Source organism: Cyphomyrmex costatus, unplaced genomic scaffold (genome assembly GCF_001594065.2).
Source record: "Cyphomyrmex costatus isolate MS0001 unplaced genomic scaffold, Ccosl1.0 scaffold882, whole genome shotgun sequence".
Taxonomy (NCBI): Eukaryota; Metazoa; Arthropoda; class Insecta; order Hymenoptera; family Formicidae; genus Cyphomyrmex; species Cyphomyrmex costatus.
The window spans coordinates 197,439-214,084 of NW_017280466.1; the positions used below are offsets into that span (position 1 = coordinate 197,439).

Here is a 16,646-nt window from a genome sequence, read left to right on the forward strand (position 1 = left end):
GTAGTTAACACACACTTAAGAATTGTGGAGCGCTTAATAATTTTCATTCGAATGCTAATTAGCATTCGCAACACTACGTTTAAGATTGGCTTAGTAAGTAGCGATTAATGCATGCATGAAAATGAGAATGGTAAAATTTCGAAAGTACAATGATGTGCGCATATGTTACGGTTTACTCAAGTTAGAGTAACAACGTAAAAAAATATATATGTGTATACATAAAAATTATTCTACACATCGCCTGTTTGAAGCCGTTCCGAAGTATTATGTCTACTAGAACACAAAATAGTTCTTGTTGAAAAGCAACAGAATAATACCGCTAATGACACTTGTTTAAACGATCACACAAAGAGAAATCTTGTTTATTTAATATCTTATATAATATCTTACTAACAAGGGGAGGGCGCGAGGTGTTACTCACCGATTTTAAAAAGGCTTATGTATGTTAAAGTACTCTAGTAATAAAGTACTTTGGCAAAGGGATACGACCCAACTCTCAGCCGTTTTCGAGAAAAACCGGTTTAAAATTTACAGTTCCGTATATACCGGTCGCGTTAAACCCATTGTCGAGAAGGTGGCTGAGAGTTGGGTCGTATCCCTTTGCCAAAAGTACTCTATTACTAGAGTACTTTAACATACATAAGGCTTTTTAAAATCGATGAGTAACATCTCGCGCCCTCCCCTTGTAAGAAGCTAAATTGAAACAAAATGCAATTATACGGGAGATACTAAGGCTCTCGTTAATTATCTGTGCATAACATCATAATTCGTAATTATAATCTATATCAGAATTATATTTTTCATATATTTCGATAAGTTTTTATTTTGAGACAAGTGTACATTATAAATTGTAATTAAGAATATCAATTTTTTTATTCAATTTTTGTATGTCAAAGTTTTTTAGCTTAATATATAAGTAACTTTGGAACAAAATTCCTGGTTAAATTAACATTTGATTTAAATTGGATATGTATTATATAGTAAGAAGAAGGAAGAAAGCACGAAGCCAATAACGGTCAACGCTGGATCACAAATGCTTATTATAATTATGTGTGAATTTATATACCGCGTATGTAGTTCTCCTAATCGCGTGCCGAAATTTTTTCCGGTCTTACAAGACTGAAAAAAAATTTCGGCACGCGATTAGGAGAACTACATACGCGGTATATAAATTCACACATAATTATAATAAGCATTTGTGATCCAGTGTTGACCGTTATTGGCTTGGCTTCGTGCTTTTTTCCTTCTTCTTACTATTGTTTATACAATTGTACGGTCGTAAAAAGATTAAATTAAAATTTAATATGTATTATATATATCGAACTTTTGTCGGTACAAATAAATGATGTTTTAATATTATTTAATATTCTGAATATCGGTTTGTTCGCGAGCATTAATTGAAACATGTATACAATATAATAATTATCGAGCGCTATATATCACACACTACACTTAGTTTGTTACACAAAAATGTACAAATAGTACTTGCATAATGTCGAACTGTTAGCTGCCCATCACTAGCGCAATAAGAATATAAAAGATGATATTATTTTTAAGATTTTCATAAATATATTTTTGACTCATTGTTGATCAATGAATTTACATCTTACTCGCAGCATATATATGTATAGTTAGAGTTACGTATTTATTTTTCTTCCGACACTGAATTCTCGACGTTACTGCTCGATAGTGCAGTATACATAAAGCTAACTTGGAACATCCCGCAAATTGACTGTTACGACAAAACGTTTAAATCTAGAAGAAACCGCTACATATTACACGATGTTGTATATCTATGTCGTGAAATAAACTATATATATCTTCTAAATATGTTATCCAAACATATCACCTAATGTTAAACATTGCATTATAGTTATATTTATATTTGAGTATTTTTCGTTTTATACTGTTCTTTTGCCATTATAGATCTATTCGTCAAAATTGTTATGAAAATATCAGCAAACAATTACGCATGATAAGTGATATTCTATTTAGTGCAAGTGACATTTAGAGATAAATAAAATATATAATTTATCGAGTTATATTTTTTTAAATTAAATACAAATTCTTTTCTATTATTACTTCATTTACAGCTTTTATTATTGCTATATATTTTTTTTCTAGCGATATAACACATACAGAGTGCATCACAAAAATCCAGACAAACTTCAATTTAAATTTTCCCCTATATTATACCTCTGCTGAGATTGTTGTTGGCGGTCGAGAAAGCCTGATGCTTCTATACAGTCATATTCTCAAAATGACCGCGACGTTGAAACCAGGTGCGGAGTATAATCAAAGAGCCGCGATCATCAAAGGCCTTCACGCTTAGCAACGGAAATAATTCAGTTTTTTGGATACCCAAGATGAATCGTTTATGATGTTGTGGCAAAATATATGGCTTCAAAATAGTTCAATGAAGGTTCCAGTATGCCAGCGAGGAAGAGACACTTAAAAGAACGCACCGCGAAGACCCCCTTCAATCGTCGAAAGGGCTCAAAGCGCTGATTTCGGATGACCCAGGGCAATTCTGATAAGTATAGTGAAGCCGTGGATAAAAACTGTACGTTTATGAAGTTGGCCCTTCATTGTCAAAATTTTGAAAAAATAAGCGGCAGAGTTCTGGTTGCCTCCCAAAGAGTTCTAGAGTTGTATAAAAGATTTAGGAAGAGAGTTCCATTAAAGCAGTGAAAATACCATTTGAAGTAACGGGAGGGCCAACTTCACGATTCTGCAACTTTGAAGTGCTATAACTTTTAAACCGTTAATTTTAGCACATTGGTCTATGAAGGACAATCGCGCGCGATAGAACTCTTTGGGAGGTTATCAGAACTCTCAAGAAAATAACGGATTTCCAAAATCTTTTTCAAAAAACAGTTCTATCGATTAAACTTCTTTTCCGATGGAAAAATCTTCGGTATATAGAACATTCATTTCACATCATTCGGTGTATTTTTATCACAACTCGTGGGAATCATGGTGGGTTTCAGAAGTTAAATCAATTCGAGGGGATTTTAAAGTTGCCTGTATTGCTTAAACTATACAATTTTTGTATAATAATTATCTTTTTCCTTATTTACTGATTTAAAAAATCTTTTTCAAGATTAAAATATAAGCATTTGATATGCGTCTGTGAGTTGGAGTTTATGCCGAGAATGTAAAAAAATTTTAAATTTGAGATTATTACCGTATTTCTTTGTCCAATATGGCACTGTGGAGACGTCATGACAACATTTGATTCGCATAAAAGCTGTAAAATGTATATTTTTGAAATAGTAGTTCACAGACTATAGTAGCATTGTACGCGCCATGCTCTTGTATTGGATGGTAGACTAAACAATTTTTATAATTAATAATTTGTTAATTATTTCGAAAATTGTCAAAAAATCTAGGACTTTTCGACTCACAATTTAATTTTGTGAATAAATTTCGCTCGTTTTTTGCAATGCAAATTAAATAATTAAACGGTCTAAATCGAGCTAAATGAATTTAATAATAATAATTATTGTAAATGATTTTAATAATAATAATTATTGTTCTTAAATTGACAATATAAAAAACTAACATTCAATTAATTTTGTGAGTTTGCCAGTCCATAAGTGATGGTGTAAAAGGAACCTGTTTATGCACGGTTGGGAAATAACTCGTTAGATACTTGAAATGCATAAGTATTGTGTGTGCGCGTTCTAATAGTACCTACATATAGTTTTCACAATAAGTAAATCTAAAACAAAATAAAATTAATTAAATCTGAAACCTTGTGCCCATGATGCTCGGAATAGAATCGCTCCGAGATTTCAGATAGAGAAGGAATGATTAAATCAAAGCATCGGGAATACAAAGCTTAGCCCTAAATAGAACTAAATGGATCAATTATGCCTATACAAAATACACGTTCGCTGAAAGAGACTATACATAGAACGATCTATCTTGTCTCACTTATTAAAATTGATAATTTTGTACATCTTTAGATAATAAAAAGGGGGACACCAGTGAAAGAATAATAAACAAAAAGATAAAATAGGCTCGATGAAATATATGCTTTCTTTTTACGAGAAGCACAAGTGTTAACACAAATTTTATTTATCATTTTATTTTTATTATTTATTGAATATTAAGAAAGATAAAACGATGTTTGTGTTGACTGTGTCTCTAAAACTTTGCGTTCAAGATGTTGCACGATCGTAGAAATCAGTTCGAGATCTCGGATCTATCTCGGATGATGAAGGAACTGGCAAATCAGTCATGTGAAGTTCAAATGTGATTTGTTTCTTCTCTATTCGAGATCTCGGACCTATTTCTAATATCGTGAAGATAAGACTAAAAAGAAAGCAACTATATCCATTACTTTGTGTGTGTGTGGGCGTGTGTGTGTGTGTGTGTGTGTGTGTGTATAAAATCACTTGTAACATTGTACTCTTATTATATTTCGGTATACTTAGAACTATATGTATACAGCTAAAAGATGCCCTCTTTTTTTGTTATAAACATAACAAAAAGGTCGTTCAGTTGAAATTGTTTCTTTCGTTTTCAAGCGTTAACACATATTTGATGCATCGCGATATAATATAATATAATATAATATATAGTGTAACAGTTCATTAGTAATAAGACATTTTAATTATCATCACACGCGTTACAGCCATGGAAAATGAAAACTTATCTCCATACAAACAAGCGTAAGTTTTTCTGTTCTCCTAATTTTTCAGAAATACTCGATTACTAAGCAATCTCAGAATAGTGATGCACAGATGCTAATCATTCAGAATCGTTTAGTGTTTATATAAATGCGACATTTGTAAAATAATAAAATTTTAATATTACGTCACATGTGAAAAAAATAAATTGTTATTAATATAGAACGCATAATCGCTCTCTCGCAATCAGTTGTAATTATTCCCCAATGACACACACATATATGCAGTTTTCATAAATTTGCAACATTTTAGACAAAGCTACATTCAAATAATGATGTTTACTTGTTATTTTCATGAAGATAATTCTTGTAAATTATTTCATTAATTAGTTATATCTCCTTATAAAACTGTATATATACTAATATTTTATAACTCTATAATATAATTTTTGTTTAAGGCTTGCTCTAAATTCGTGTCATGAATACAAGAATTTCGAGGGAATCATATATAGTCAAAAGGCATCAAGAAAAATTGACTTAATGTTTAATAAAAAGATAAAGGTTTTAGTTTGCAACTTTTGGCTAGAATGTGCTGGTACAACTGTAATTATGTTGATTACTGAAGATGGAGAGGTATGTTACAAAAAAATTTATTTATGAGAAAAAAATATTTGATATAATATCAAATGTTTATATACATGTGTGTGTGTGTGTGTGTGTGCGTGTGCGCGTGTGTGTGGTGTGCGTGCGTGCGTGTGTGTAACTGTGTAATACACTACTCAACAAAATGTAGGGAACACTTTCGAACACGCTAAAAATTGGGCAATATTCAGAACATCGTAGCTCGGTAAAAAATCATAACAGACAAAAATTAAAAAAGCATTTTAAAGGTTGAATTCTCTACTTTCGAAATCTATAATCGAAATTTTAATATGACTGATATTTTACGCCGAGGGGTAATCACTTAATGTAATCGTGGGACGGAGTTCCTGAAATCATTATAAAATTTCAATATATAATCCGACAATTACAAGAAATAATTGTGTAATATTAGATAAAATCGAGGAAAAATTATTTGTTATCAAATAAAATTATATAAAATTAAATGAAATCATATAATCTGTGGGACAATATTTCAGATAGTGGTTACCTCCTCGTTTTACGCAGTTATACGGATACAAATGCATATCCGTTATATCTAAAAATGTTTCACAAACTTTATAAAGATCTGTTAAGTGATCACTTTTGCTACAACATTCAATAACTCGGTGGAAAAAATCGTACAAATATCAGTAAAAAAAAAATTAAAAGTAAAGATTCCCTCTTTCGACTGCTGCAAACCGTATTTTCGTGTAACTTTTACTTCACGTCATAGACCTTCGTAAAGTTTGTGAAAAATTTTTAGATTCGACTAATATCCATTTCTGTCCATGTAACTGCGTAAAGTATCAATCATGGTGATAAATATATCAATTATAGATTTCAAAAGTAGAGATGTCAGCCTTAAAATTAAAATACTGTTTCATTTATTTCTTGACGCGTGCACGTAATGTGCCCTACACCTTAACGCTTTTGCGTGCGGTAAATAGCCAATACCTGAAGCCGGTAAGTTATTTCTCTAATCCCACTCTTCTGCGCAAAAACGTTGCTGTATAGGGCACATTACGACGAGCACTTGTAAAGAAAAATTCTATGTAGCGAGTGGGGGCATATTTGTTTATAGGTCGACACGGGCGCGCTTATGCACTCGCTTCGCTCGTGCGGTCGCGCTCGTCCCCACAATAAACAACTTCCCCCACTGTTACACAATGTACTATTGTGCGACGATTTTTCATCGAGTTACGGTGTTCCGAATATTCGTGTTCCGAATATTAAATATTTAACGTGTTCGAAAGTGTTTTCTACATTTTGTTGAGTAATCATAGTAGCGTACAACATAATAAGTAAAATCTATAATAATCTCTAACTTATCTTTGAAAGAAATATTATTGGAACAGCAACACAGCGTTCGTAGAAAAATACAAGAAACCTTTTGATGTCCATTACTGGCCTGATGTAAATGATTGGACCAACATACGCATTGTAAAAACTGCATTTCATCCCTCTAACTCTATAGTTTTAACTGATGATGGAAAGGTATATTTATGATTATGAATAAAATATTACAATAAATGTAATAATAATAATAATAATTTAAATGGAATTTATTTTTACGTATGGTTTTTTTTTATTTAAACATATTATATATGATCATTTAGATATATACGTATTACTTAACTCCACTCTATGTTTCGAGATTCTTAATAATAATTTAAATGGAATTTATTTTTACGTATGGTTTTTTTTTATTTAAACATATTATATATGATCATTTAGATATATACGTATTACTTAACTCCACTCTATGTTTCGAGGAAACATTACAAAATAAACCGCAGCTATATAAGACAAAAGAATATCGAAGGAAAGATCACATGCATTGCTTGTGGCCACAAATTTTATGTAGTTAGTACTAATAACGGTGAAGTGTATGAATGGGGTTTGAATTCGAAATATAGTATGCATGATCATGTAACTGACCATAATTTTATGACAAATCCATGTAAAGTGGTCGAACTCTCAGGCAAAACAATCGGTAATATATTTCTCTTTAAAACTTATATTTGTATTGTTTAATTAATATAGGAGTGAAGACACTTCAATAAATTTAGAATTTATGAAAATAATATACTATCTATTACATAATTAATTTGTTAAATAATTAAGTTTTTCTTTGATATTTTAGTTAAAATTGTTTGTGGACATTTTCATACACTTGCCCTCACCGATAAAGGAGTGGTCTATGCTTGGGGTGTTAACTACAAGAAACAATTGAGTTCACTTCATAAGAACAAAATTATATCTCCTTTTAAGGTAAATTATTTTACTGTTATTATTTATAAATTTTATAATGAAGGGAACAAATGAACATATAATAATAACTAAAAAATTTTGTAATTTGCAGGTAAGTATACCTAATGTAAGAAAAATGTCAGATATCGCCGTTATAGAATATGCGAGCGTTTTCAGATCTAGTAAAGATCGACGTATTTATATACGGGGTAATCTGTTTGGAAAACCTATTAAAGAATTTGCCATCTGCGAACACACCAATATATTTGACATATGCAATTCGGTAATGGCCCAATCACCAATATCCGTGACTCATACATTTACGGATGAAGAATATGCTATATTGAACGATTTAGAAGCGATATTTAACGACAGCGTAAGTTGTATTCTCTATTCAACCTCGTTAATCTATCTTTAATGGCTTTCCAATTAATTGGAAACCTGCCACATATCGCAATCAAGCAGTTTGTTACACATTGAACGTACTTACTTTAATCTTTTTAGTTTTTTTATCCTCTTTATAGATTTTCAGCACGTCTTTTATATTTTAGTAATCTTTCTCTTCTTATGACTTATATTTATATTTTGAACAATTCTTATTTCTCATGTTTAAAGGCAACAAGCGATCTTAGAATAGAAGTTGAGAAGAAATCTATTTATGTTCACAAGAGTATTCTGAAAATCCGTTCATCATATTACAAGACCATGTTCCAGTTTAATGAACATGAAAACAGTCGAAGGTAATTATTTATGAAACTAGCACTTTTATTAAAAACTTGTTATGTTTGTTTTGTTAGTTGCATTTTAACATATTATTTCGAAACAGGGTTATCAAGTATTATGATTATTCCTATATTGTGTACAGTGCTTTTTTGAAATATTTGTATACCGGTGTAATTGATTTATTGTCTTTGGAAAATAAATTAGGTGAGTTTTAATTAAATATATTGGTACCATCTTTAATTTATAACTAAAACGAAGGTATTATTGCAGAGCTCCTGAAATTGTCTAACCAATTCTGCATGACGAATCTTGAGGAGGATTGTATTCGAATAATAAAAAGTGAGATAACGCTATTAAACGTAGCCTACATTAATGAAACGGCAATACAGTTTGACATAAAGGTAACGAATGGCACCACTTTTCTCTTTTTTTCTAAATATTATTTTTTTCCAAGATAAAGTATTCGATGATTTATTTTATAATTAAGATTTACTGTCCAACTATAAGTTTATTCTTAATTATATTCTTCTTCGTACGTTACTTTTATATTTTCTATTTCTATAAATCAAATAACTAGTCGCGGCAACTGCATTTAACTATTAATCTATTTAGTTTATATGCTATTTATTTTATATGCTAAAATTTATTAAATGTCAAAAAATGTATCTTTATTCTGTATAATTAATTTACTTATTTATATGTATGAATATTTCAGGAATTAATGGATTATTGTTCCAAATTTATCCTAAGAGAAATATAGGAAAGGTTGTATCAAAAGACATCTTTATTTTGATTTTTTTTAAATCAATGACTCTTTATTTTTGGAAATAATATTTTTACTTAATTCTTGCAGTTTCTTTAATAATATTCTTGTAACTTTTTGTATGCTAAACACGAATTTGTTTTCTAAATTTGATGATCGTTTCAGAATTTGGAGAAAAAAATGTTAAATTTAGAAAATATTTTCATATTATTTATTTCTAAGGTATTTATGACGTTGCAATATTAGAAACAAATTTTTCTTCTTTTGTTTATAATGTCTTGCAAAAAACATCAATTTTATGTTTAATTACATTTTGTTTTGTTTTGATATAATTATTTCTTTTTGAGATATAGTTGGAAAATGGCTCTTTTTGCATGTATATATATATACAAGGTTATATTTAAAAAGTACATAGTACATATATTTATAATAATTATATAATATAATAATATAAATAATATAAGTAATATTAATTATAGATTATTATATAGATATAATATAGTATGTATAATATATGTATTTTAATAGAGATTAATATATAATTTTATATATGTATATGATAATAATATACATTTGATATTGTACATATATACACGTATAATAGCTTGCGATGATGCAATGAAATGATCCGTATTTTTCTGCCGTTTTAAATCAATAATATTTAAATGCCATGGATATGTTTATAAACTTATACTATTACTTGATCATTATATAAAATTTGATTTAATTTTTAACGCGGCTTCTTCATCAAATTTGTAAATCAGTATTACAAAATACAATGTTGTATAAGAATCAAGACAAACCAAAAAATTAAATAAATTTTAAAACCATAAGAAAATTGTGCTCAAATTTTATCCAGATATAATAATGGAACAGTTTATGAAATTTTTATGAAATTTATGTTTACCATATATTATACATATTTTTTGTATTATTTTTAAATATAATAGGGGAAAGTCATCGATACTGAAGACATCTCCTAAAGAGACACTCCCTTATTTCTCAGAAACTTTAACCTTTGCATCTTATATACTTGCATACTAATAAAAACGTGATCTATTTAGCTGCAGATTAAAGAAGTACAAACTCATGATTTATATATTTGTGGCTTATTTCTATACCAAATCAGTTAAACACAAATTCTACGAATCCAGGAATAAAATTTTTACGATATCCTTTTGCAAATTGCGTAATTTAAATAATAGTGACTATATATTATTGATAGATAATATTGTCATTTTAAATGCTTATAGTTTTATAAATTAGTTTTCTTTATAGAACAGGATATATATCTTTATTCTATAGAATAGGATTATAGGCAATACCAAAGACATAGAGAATGGACTGCGCGATCCGTGTGTCAAAACGGTCGATAGAGATGAGAGAGAGGGACCGTGGAAGACGATCAATCTGTGTCTTTTTCTACTCAATGGCGAAATTGCAATATTCCGAGCTCCGAGTTTAAAAGTTTTGAGACAAGGATGGTGTAAACAAATAAAAAAATTATAATTATTTTGTACCAGTAACAAAATTTTATTAGAAATACATGTTATTGACTTTTAAATAAAATAATTTTTGTATTTTTAGCTCTTATTTTAACCTCTTCCGGAAAGTTACAAGTATACTGACGTGATGTAAGCGAACATCAAAAAACTTATTTAAAATTTGTTTAGTGATAAATTTTCTATAATTCCTTGTACAATTTTCTTTATTATCTAAAATATATAATAAGGGAATTCTCTGCATAGATTTTTCAATTAATATTGTCCGACATTTTTTCTCGGCCCAGCTCTTACAGCTTCAGAAAAGTGGGACACAACCAACTTCCCTCAGCAAGAAAAACCTGACTTTTCAAAAATAAATTTCCCCTCAATAAATCGAGATTTATTGAGCGGACAGTGGACTCAGCAGGATTTGTAACAGACTACGCGTCCCTGTGAGAATTACCATGCGCTTCTCAACTTTACCGACAGTGAATTACTCAGCGGCATTCCGATAAGGCTACGAGCCCCCGTGAGTTTTTCATAAACATCACTGTTTGACGGTTATTCGGGACGAATGACATTTCGCTGGCCGAGCTAGAGAACCTCTAGTAGAGAGAATCGCCAACTTGGTCACGTGACCAATTACGTGATTGGCTGGAGGAAATGAGCAGATTTGGGCATCTCGACACCAATGCATGACGTCAGAACACATGGCGGCCCCATCGTTGGCGATGAAATATTTACGTCCCGATTAAATGGTCCGAGGTCCGGGAACGCCGTCGGGGTACACGAAAACGAAGACTGCCACTGCTGGGGTCAGTCTGCCACGTTCTAAATCTCGTCGTATAAGGTTAGTGATCGTTGATCGACTCTAGACACAAACTTCAATACCTAAATGTACATCTCTAGTTGATCGTGTACTCTAGTTGATCGTGTTAGTAATTATGTTTTAATATTATTTAAATTTGTTATAAATTTGACGAAATATTAAAGTGTTTATTGGCAAAAATCATAAGTAAACTTTTATTACATAAGAGATGTATATTTAGGTATTGAAGTTTGTGTCTAGAGTCGATCAACGATCAGTAACCTTATACGAAGAGATTTAGAGCGTGGCAGACTGACCCCAGCAGTGGCAGTCTTCGTGTTCGTGTACCCCGACGGCGTTCCCGGACCTCGGACCATTTAATCGGGACGTAAATATTTCATCGCGAACGATGGGGCCGCCATGTGTTCTGACGTCATGCATTGGTGTCGAGATGCCCAAATCTGCTCATTTCCTTCAGCCATTCACGTAATTGATGGTCACGTGATCAAGTTGGCGATTCTCTCTACTAGAGGTTCTCTAGGCCGACCTGTAAGATATCAATTAAGATCATACGTGTCGGACTGTGTGGCTCCGTGGCAAGGCGGTGGCTTTGTGTTTTGAACTACTACAAGGTCTTCGGTTCGAGTCCCGACATCGCGTCGAGCGTCCGACATTTTTTCTCGGCCCAGCTCTTACATATATATAAATATAAGAGTAATTAAGTAGGTTGTGAACCTAAGCTAGGATATCTCCTATATGTAGGAGACAGAGCACGTGTTTGTGAAGTAATCTAATTTGAAAAATAATATTTTTAAGACAATTCTTGTATTTTGTACTTCAGCGGATATTTCCTATTTTATATTTTATGGTATTATGTAAAAATATTTTGTATATTTTAGTATTAATACTAAACTTTACATCCTGAGCTTAATATTAAGCTGGGGATGTAAAGTGGGGAAGCTACCGGAAATGTAGGTGTGCGACGGCAATGCGCGTTGTCGCTCTATGCACAGCGACGCAGCGTCGTTACCCACTTCCGCGTCTAATTCTATGAAGCGGTAACCATTGTCTGTTTCGTCGTCGAGCGTCGGCGTGGTTGAGCGATTTTCGCTGACTTGTGAAATGCCATATTATTCGCATTCGTCCATTGTGTGATTTTCAAGTAGCGTCTAATATTATTATATTGCGCGCGCGATTATAGCTTATATTTTTTGAAGTATTCGATAAATTAAGGAAATAAGAACTGCATAATGATATACGCATACCGAAACATCGTGCATGACAAAATGTTTCGACGAATTTTTGCACACTATACCGCTATAACTTTGTCGTCGTCATTACTGGAGCACGAGATTGTAGCTCGAGCGGGAATACAAAAGCTGTTTCGATACTAAGATTGGAATATTATAATAATAAAATATTTCCTTTTTTCAGGTTAAACGCACATTTCGTACGATGACTGTGCCACCGGATTCCTATCAGATCTCAGTGAACATCATAAAGGCTATCAAAGAACACCCTGTACTTTATTGTACTGAGGTGAAGGGTGAGCCGGTGAAGCTGAAGGAATTCAAACTGCAAGTGTGGAAATATATCTGTGACGAACTTGGACTGGACTGTACGTATTTATGTCGTTTCCTTTTTTTTTTACGTACTATACTACTGGCTATATAATATATTTTGCAACTATTAAAAGTTTTTTCATTGAAATAAAACTTCCTATAAAAATCTAAAAATATAATCTACTCAGAACAACGTAAACATCTAATAATAGTAAAATGATTATTTTTTATTAAATGCAGTCAGAAACTATATGGTAGAAAAAAACAACTTTACACACAATTGTGGTTAAATTTTTTAAATATATTTGATGTTCTTAGCCTGGATCCTCATAGACCTAGTTTACACCCAGCCATCCAATCCTGATTCACTTTGAAGTGAAGTGGATTTATGGAATATTTACACTGGATTTGCTCTACTCCGCTGAGAAAAGAGGATTGAAATCAGTCGAAACTAATCCGTTTGCACCCAAGAAATTTCACTTCACTTCGAAGTGAATCAGAATTGGACGGCTGGATGTAAACTAGGGTCATACAGACAACAGTGCTTTGACACTAAATGTTGATTGGTAAAAAACAATTGTATAGATAAAATTTACATCCTTCATCCGCTTTTCACCAATCAGCGCTTGGTATGAGAATCCAAGTCCTTCATTAAATTTGAATGTATAAACCAATCATTAAAGAATCTTATATGACAATTGCAAATCTACTTTTTCTGCTAAATGCAATCGGTGATCACATTTTATATATATATTACCCCCCTTGCCGCGTATCCCATAGCAACGAATCTCCAGACGCTCTTGTAAACAACGCGCGTACCGGCTACCTCAAGAGCGTCTGTACTTACGATGGGATTGATGAATCCCCCTCAGCTTAAATAACTTATTAAAACCATCCTTTTTGAAGAATTTTAAATTAATAATTGAAAATATTTGTATATATTGTTAATATTAATAATAATATTATACATAGAGTGTTATTATTATTGATATATATATTTACCTTTCAATCATTTAATCATAAATATATCTTATTTAAAGCTCTTAATTTGTGCGCAAGATCATAATAAAATAATTTATTTTTGCAACATGTATAATATACAGAAAGAAAATCGACAATATAAGAAATATATGTACGTTATGTAATTATTAAATAATTATAGTTATAGGACAATAGTTTCCACGTCACCATTGAGGTACTATTGTTGACGCGTTTTTTTTTAAGTGGTTTCCCCAGTAGGCCTATTCCACTGAAAAGAAGAATGTGTAAAGAGAATTATTTATGAGAAAAAAACGAAAATTGAATGATGAACGAACAATGAATATTAATTTGATCTTCTAGGCCGTTTACACGATTCCACAAGAGATGATAAATCTACAGGAATATTGGAAGAAATGGTTCGCATTAATGAAGATAAAGATGTATCACTTAAAAAAGAATGTTTGTTTTTATATTTTTCATTTTTGAAAAGGAGCATTCACATAAATATGTAGATCCAAACATAGAAAAAATTCGCAAAGCAAAATCTTTAAGATTAGGATAATTCAAAATATTCAAAAATTTAAAAAATTCTACTCCTCTTTCTGGGCGCGTCTTGAGAGACAAATCATTTTGCAAATCGCAAAGTTCTTCTTGAAACTGTAAATCCTGATCTTCTATTTTCACGGTTAGAGGATTTTCAAAAAGAATTAAGTCCTTTCGAAGGCTCTCGAAATCTGTAAAACGCGTGTCGAACTGACTTATTAATAAATCAATTAAATTTATGAACTTTTTGAAATTGCAATTTGTGCTATATTCTGTGAAAAGTACCTGGCAAGAAGGATAAAAATGAAGATCATTATTTTCTAAATGATTTTTAAATAATAACAATTTACTGCGAAATGAGTCAGTATGACTAACTAATTGACTAATTGTCTGATTGGTTTCTTGCAGCTTTAAATTTAAGATATTTAAATGATTAGTTAAATCAGTAATAAAAGCAAGCTCACAAAGAAACTCTGTATCTTCAAAGAGAGATTTAAAGTCATCATCTTTTTCAACGGACATTTCTTGCAAGAAAAGGAAGATTTCTTTTCTTATCGCAAAAAACTTCTTTAAACAATACTGCAGCACTAAGCCATCGGACTTCACAATATAAGGGTACATCTGTATAAATTGCATCATGTTCTTCGAGAAAGTTTCGAAATTTTCGATGAGAAAGAAATTTTTGATCGCCTTTTATTAAATTAATAATTTTGGTAACACTTTTCATGGCGGTACATAATTTTACAGCTTTCCCGCATAATGCTTCTTGATGTATTTACAATAAGACGATTTGTCTTTTATGTGGTTATGAACCTAGTGTGGTGAAAAAATTTGTCATTGAAAGACATTATAAAAATAAGCATTTTAATGAATATTTCAAATATGTAGGTCAGGAAAAATGTAATATAATCGAAGGATTAAAGTTAATATATCAGGAAGGTTTAAATTCTTCAAGTTCTAACAATAATGATGTTACATCTTCGATTAAAGCTGTTACTGCATCCTATGCTATTTCACTTCTAATTGCCAAACATTCTAGGCCGTTTACAGAAGGTGATTTTATAAAGAAATGCCTCATCGAGGCAGTAAAGTCTTTCGGCAATTCATTGACTCTTGCTGAAGCTGCTAGCATTCCTTTAACTAACATGACAGTAGCATCAAGAATTCATAGTATTGCTTCTTCAATAGAAGAAAAATTAAAATGTTTACTTGCAAGTTGTAGTTATTTTTCATTATGTTTGGATGAAAGCACCGATAATCGACATATAAGCCAATTGAATATTTTTGCTCGAATCGTTCAAGACGATTTTTCATATATCGAGGAGCTGTTAGACTTCATTCCATTGCATGGCACAACAAAAGGTATTGATATTTTCAAAGGCGTTGAACAAACTCTTCAAAAATTTAATACTGACTTTACCAAATGTTCGGTTATTGTTACTGATGGCGCGAAAGCGATGCTAGGTCCAAAAACTGGTTTCTTTGGTCAAATAAAACAGCGAAATTTTAAATTACCAGTTATACACTGCATCATACATCAAGAAGCATTATGCGGGAAAGCTGTAAAATTATGTACCGCCATGAAAAGTGTTACCAAAATTATTAATTTAATAAAAGGCGATCAAAAATTTCTTTCTCATCGAAAATTTCGAAACTTTCTCGAAGAACATGATGCAATTTATACAGATGTACCCTTATATTGTGAAGTCCGATGGCTTAGTGCTGCAGTATTGTTTAAAGAAGTTTTTTGCGATAAGAAAAGAAATCTTCCTTTTCTTGCAAGAAATGTCCGTTGAAAAAGATGATGACTTTAAATCTCTCTTTGAAGATACAGAGTTTCTTTGGGAGCTTGCTTTTATTACTGATTTAACTAATCATTTAAATATCTTAAATTTAAAGCTGCAAAAAACCAGTCAGACAATTAGTCAATTAGTTAGTCATATTGACTCATTTCGCAGTAAATTGTTATTATTTAAAAACCATTTAGAAAATAATGATCTTCATTTTTATCCTTCTTGCCAGGTACTTTTCACAGAATATAGCACAAATTGCAATTTCAAAAAGTTCATAAATTTAATTGATTTATTAATAAGTCAGTTCGACACGCGTTTTACAGATTTCGAGAGCCTTCGAAAGGACTTAATTCTTTTTGAAAATCCTCTAACCGTGAAAATAGAAGATCAGGATTTACAGTTTCAAGAAGAACTTTGCGATTTGCAAAATGATTTGTCTCTCAAGACGCGCCCAGAAAGAG

The 16,646-nt window shown here is 31.3% G+C and overlaps 2 protein-coding genes across 2 annotated transcripts in view; both read left to right on the forward strand.

Moving 5' to 3' along the window:
- The first annotated feature begins 6,621 nt into the window (after positions 1–6,621).
- LOC108781700 (RCC1 and BTB domain-containing protein 2) lies at positions 6,622–8,272 on the forward strand. The gene is made up of 5 exons (XM_018549756.1): positions 6,622–6,772; positions 7,013–7,271; positions 7,422–7,549; positions 7,641–7,904; positions 8,144–8,272. Exons 2-5 carry the CDS (start codon positions 7,196–7,198, stop codon positions 8,270–8,272), a joined length of 597 nt encoding a protein of 198 aa, XP_018405258.1. The 5' UTR covers positions 6,622–6,772; positions 7,013–7,195.
- A 3,454-nt stretch (positions 8,273–11,726) lies between these two features.
- The window catches only part of LOC108781701 (uncharacterized), a 7,280-nt gene continuing 2,360 nt past the window's right edge, over positions 11,727–16,646 (forward strand). Inside the window, exons 1-2 of the mRNA XM_018549757.1 lie at positions 11,727–11,855; positions 12,741–12,924. Of these exons, the coding sequence (XP_018405259.1) occupies positions 11,727–11,855; positions 12,741–12,924 (313 nt within the window). The remainder of the gene's footprint in view (positions 11,856–12,740; positions 12,925–16,646) is intronic.

Excerpts from the sequence above, each read along its gene's own strand:
- LOC108781700 (XM_018549756.1), top strand. The coding sequence starts at position 7,196 with ATGCATGATCATGTAACTGACCATAATTTTATGACAAATCCATGTAAA. Across the intron at positions 7,272-7,421 it reads ACTCTCAGGCAAAACAATCG|TTAAAATTGTTTGTGGACAT; the intron begins GTAATATATTTC and ends TTGATATTTTAG. Across the intron at positions 7,905-8,143 it reads AAGCGATATTTAACGACAGC|GCAACAAGCGATCTTAGAAT; the intron begins GTAAGTTGTATT and ends TCATGTTTAAAG.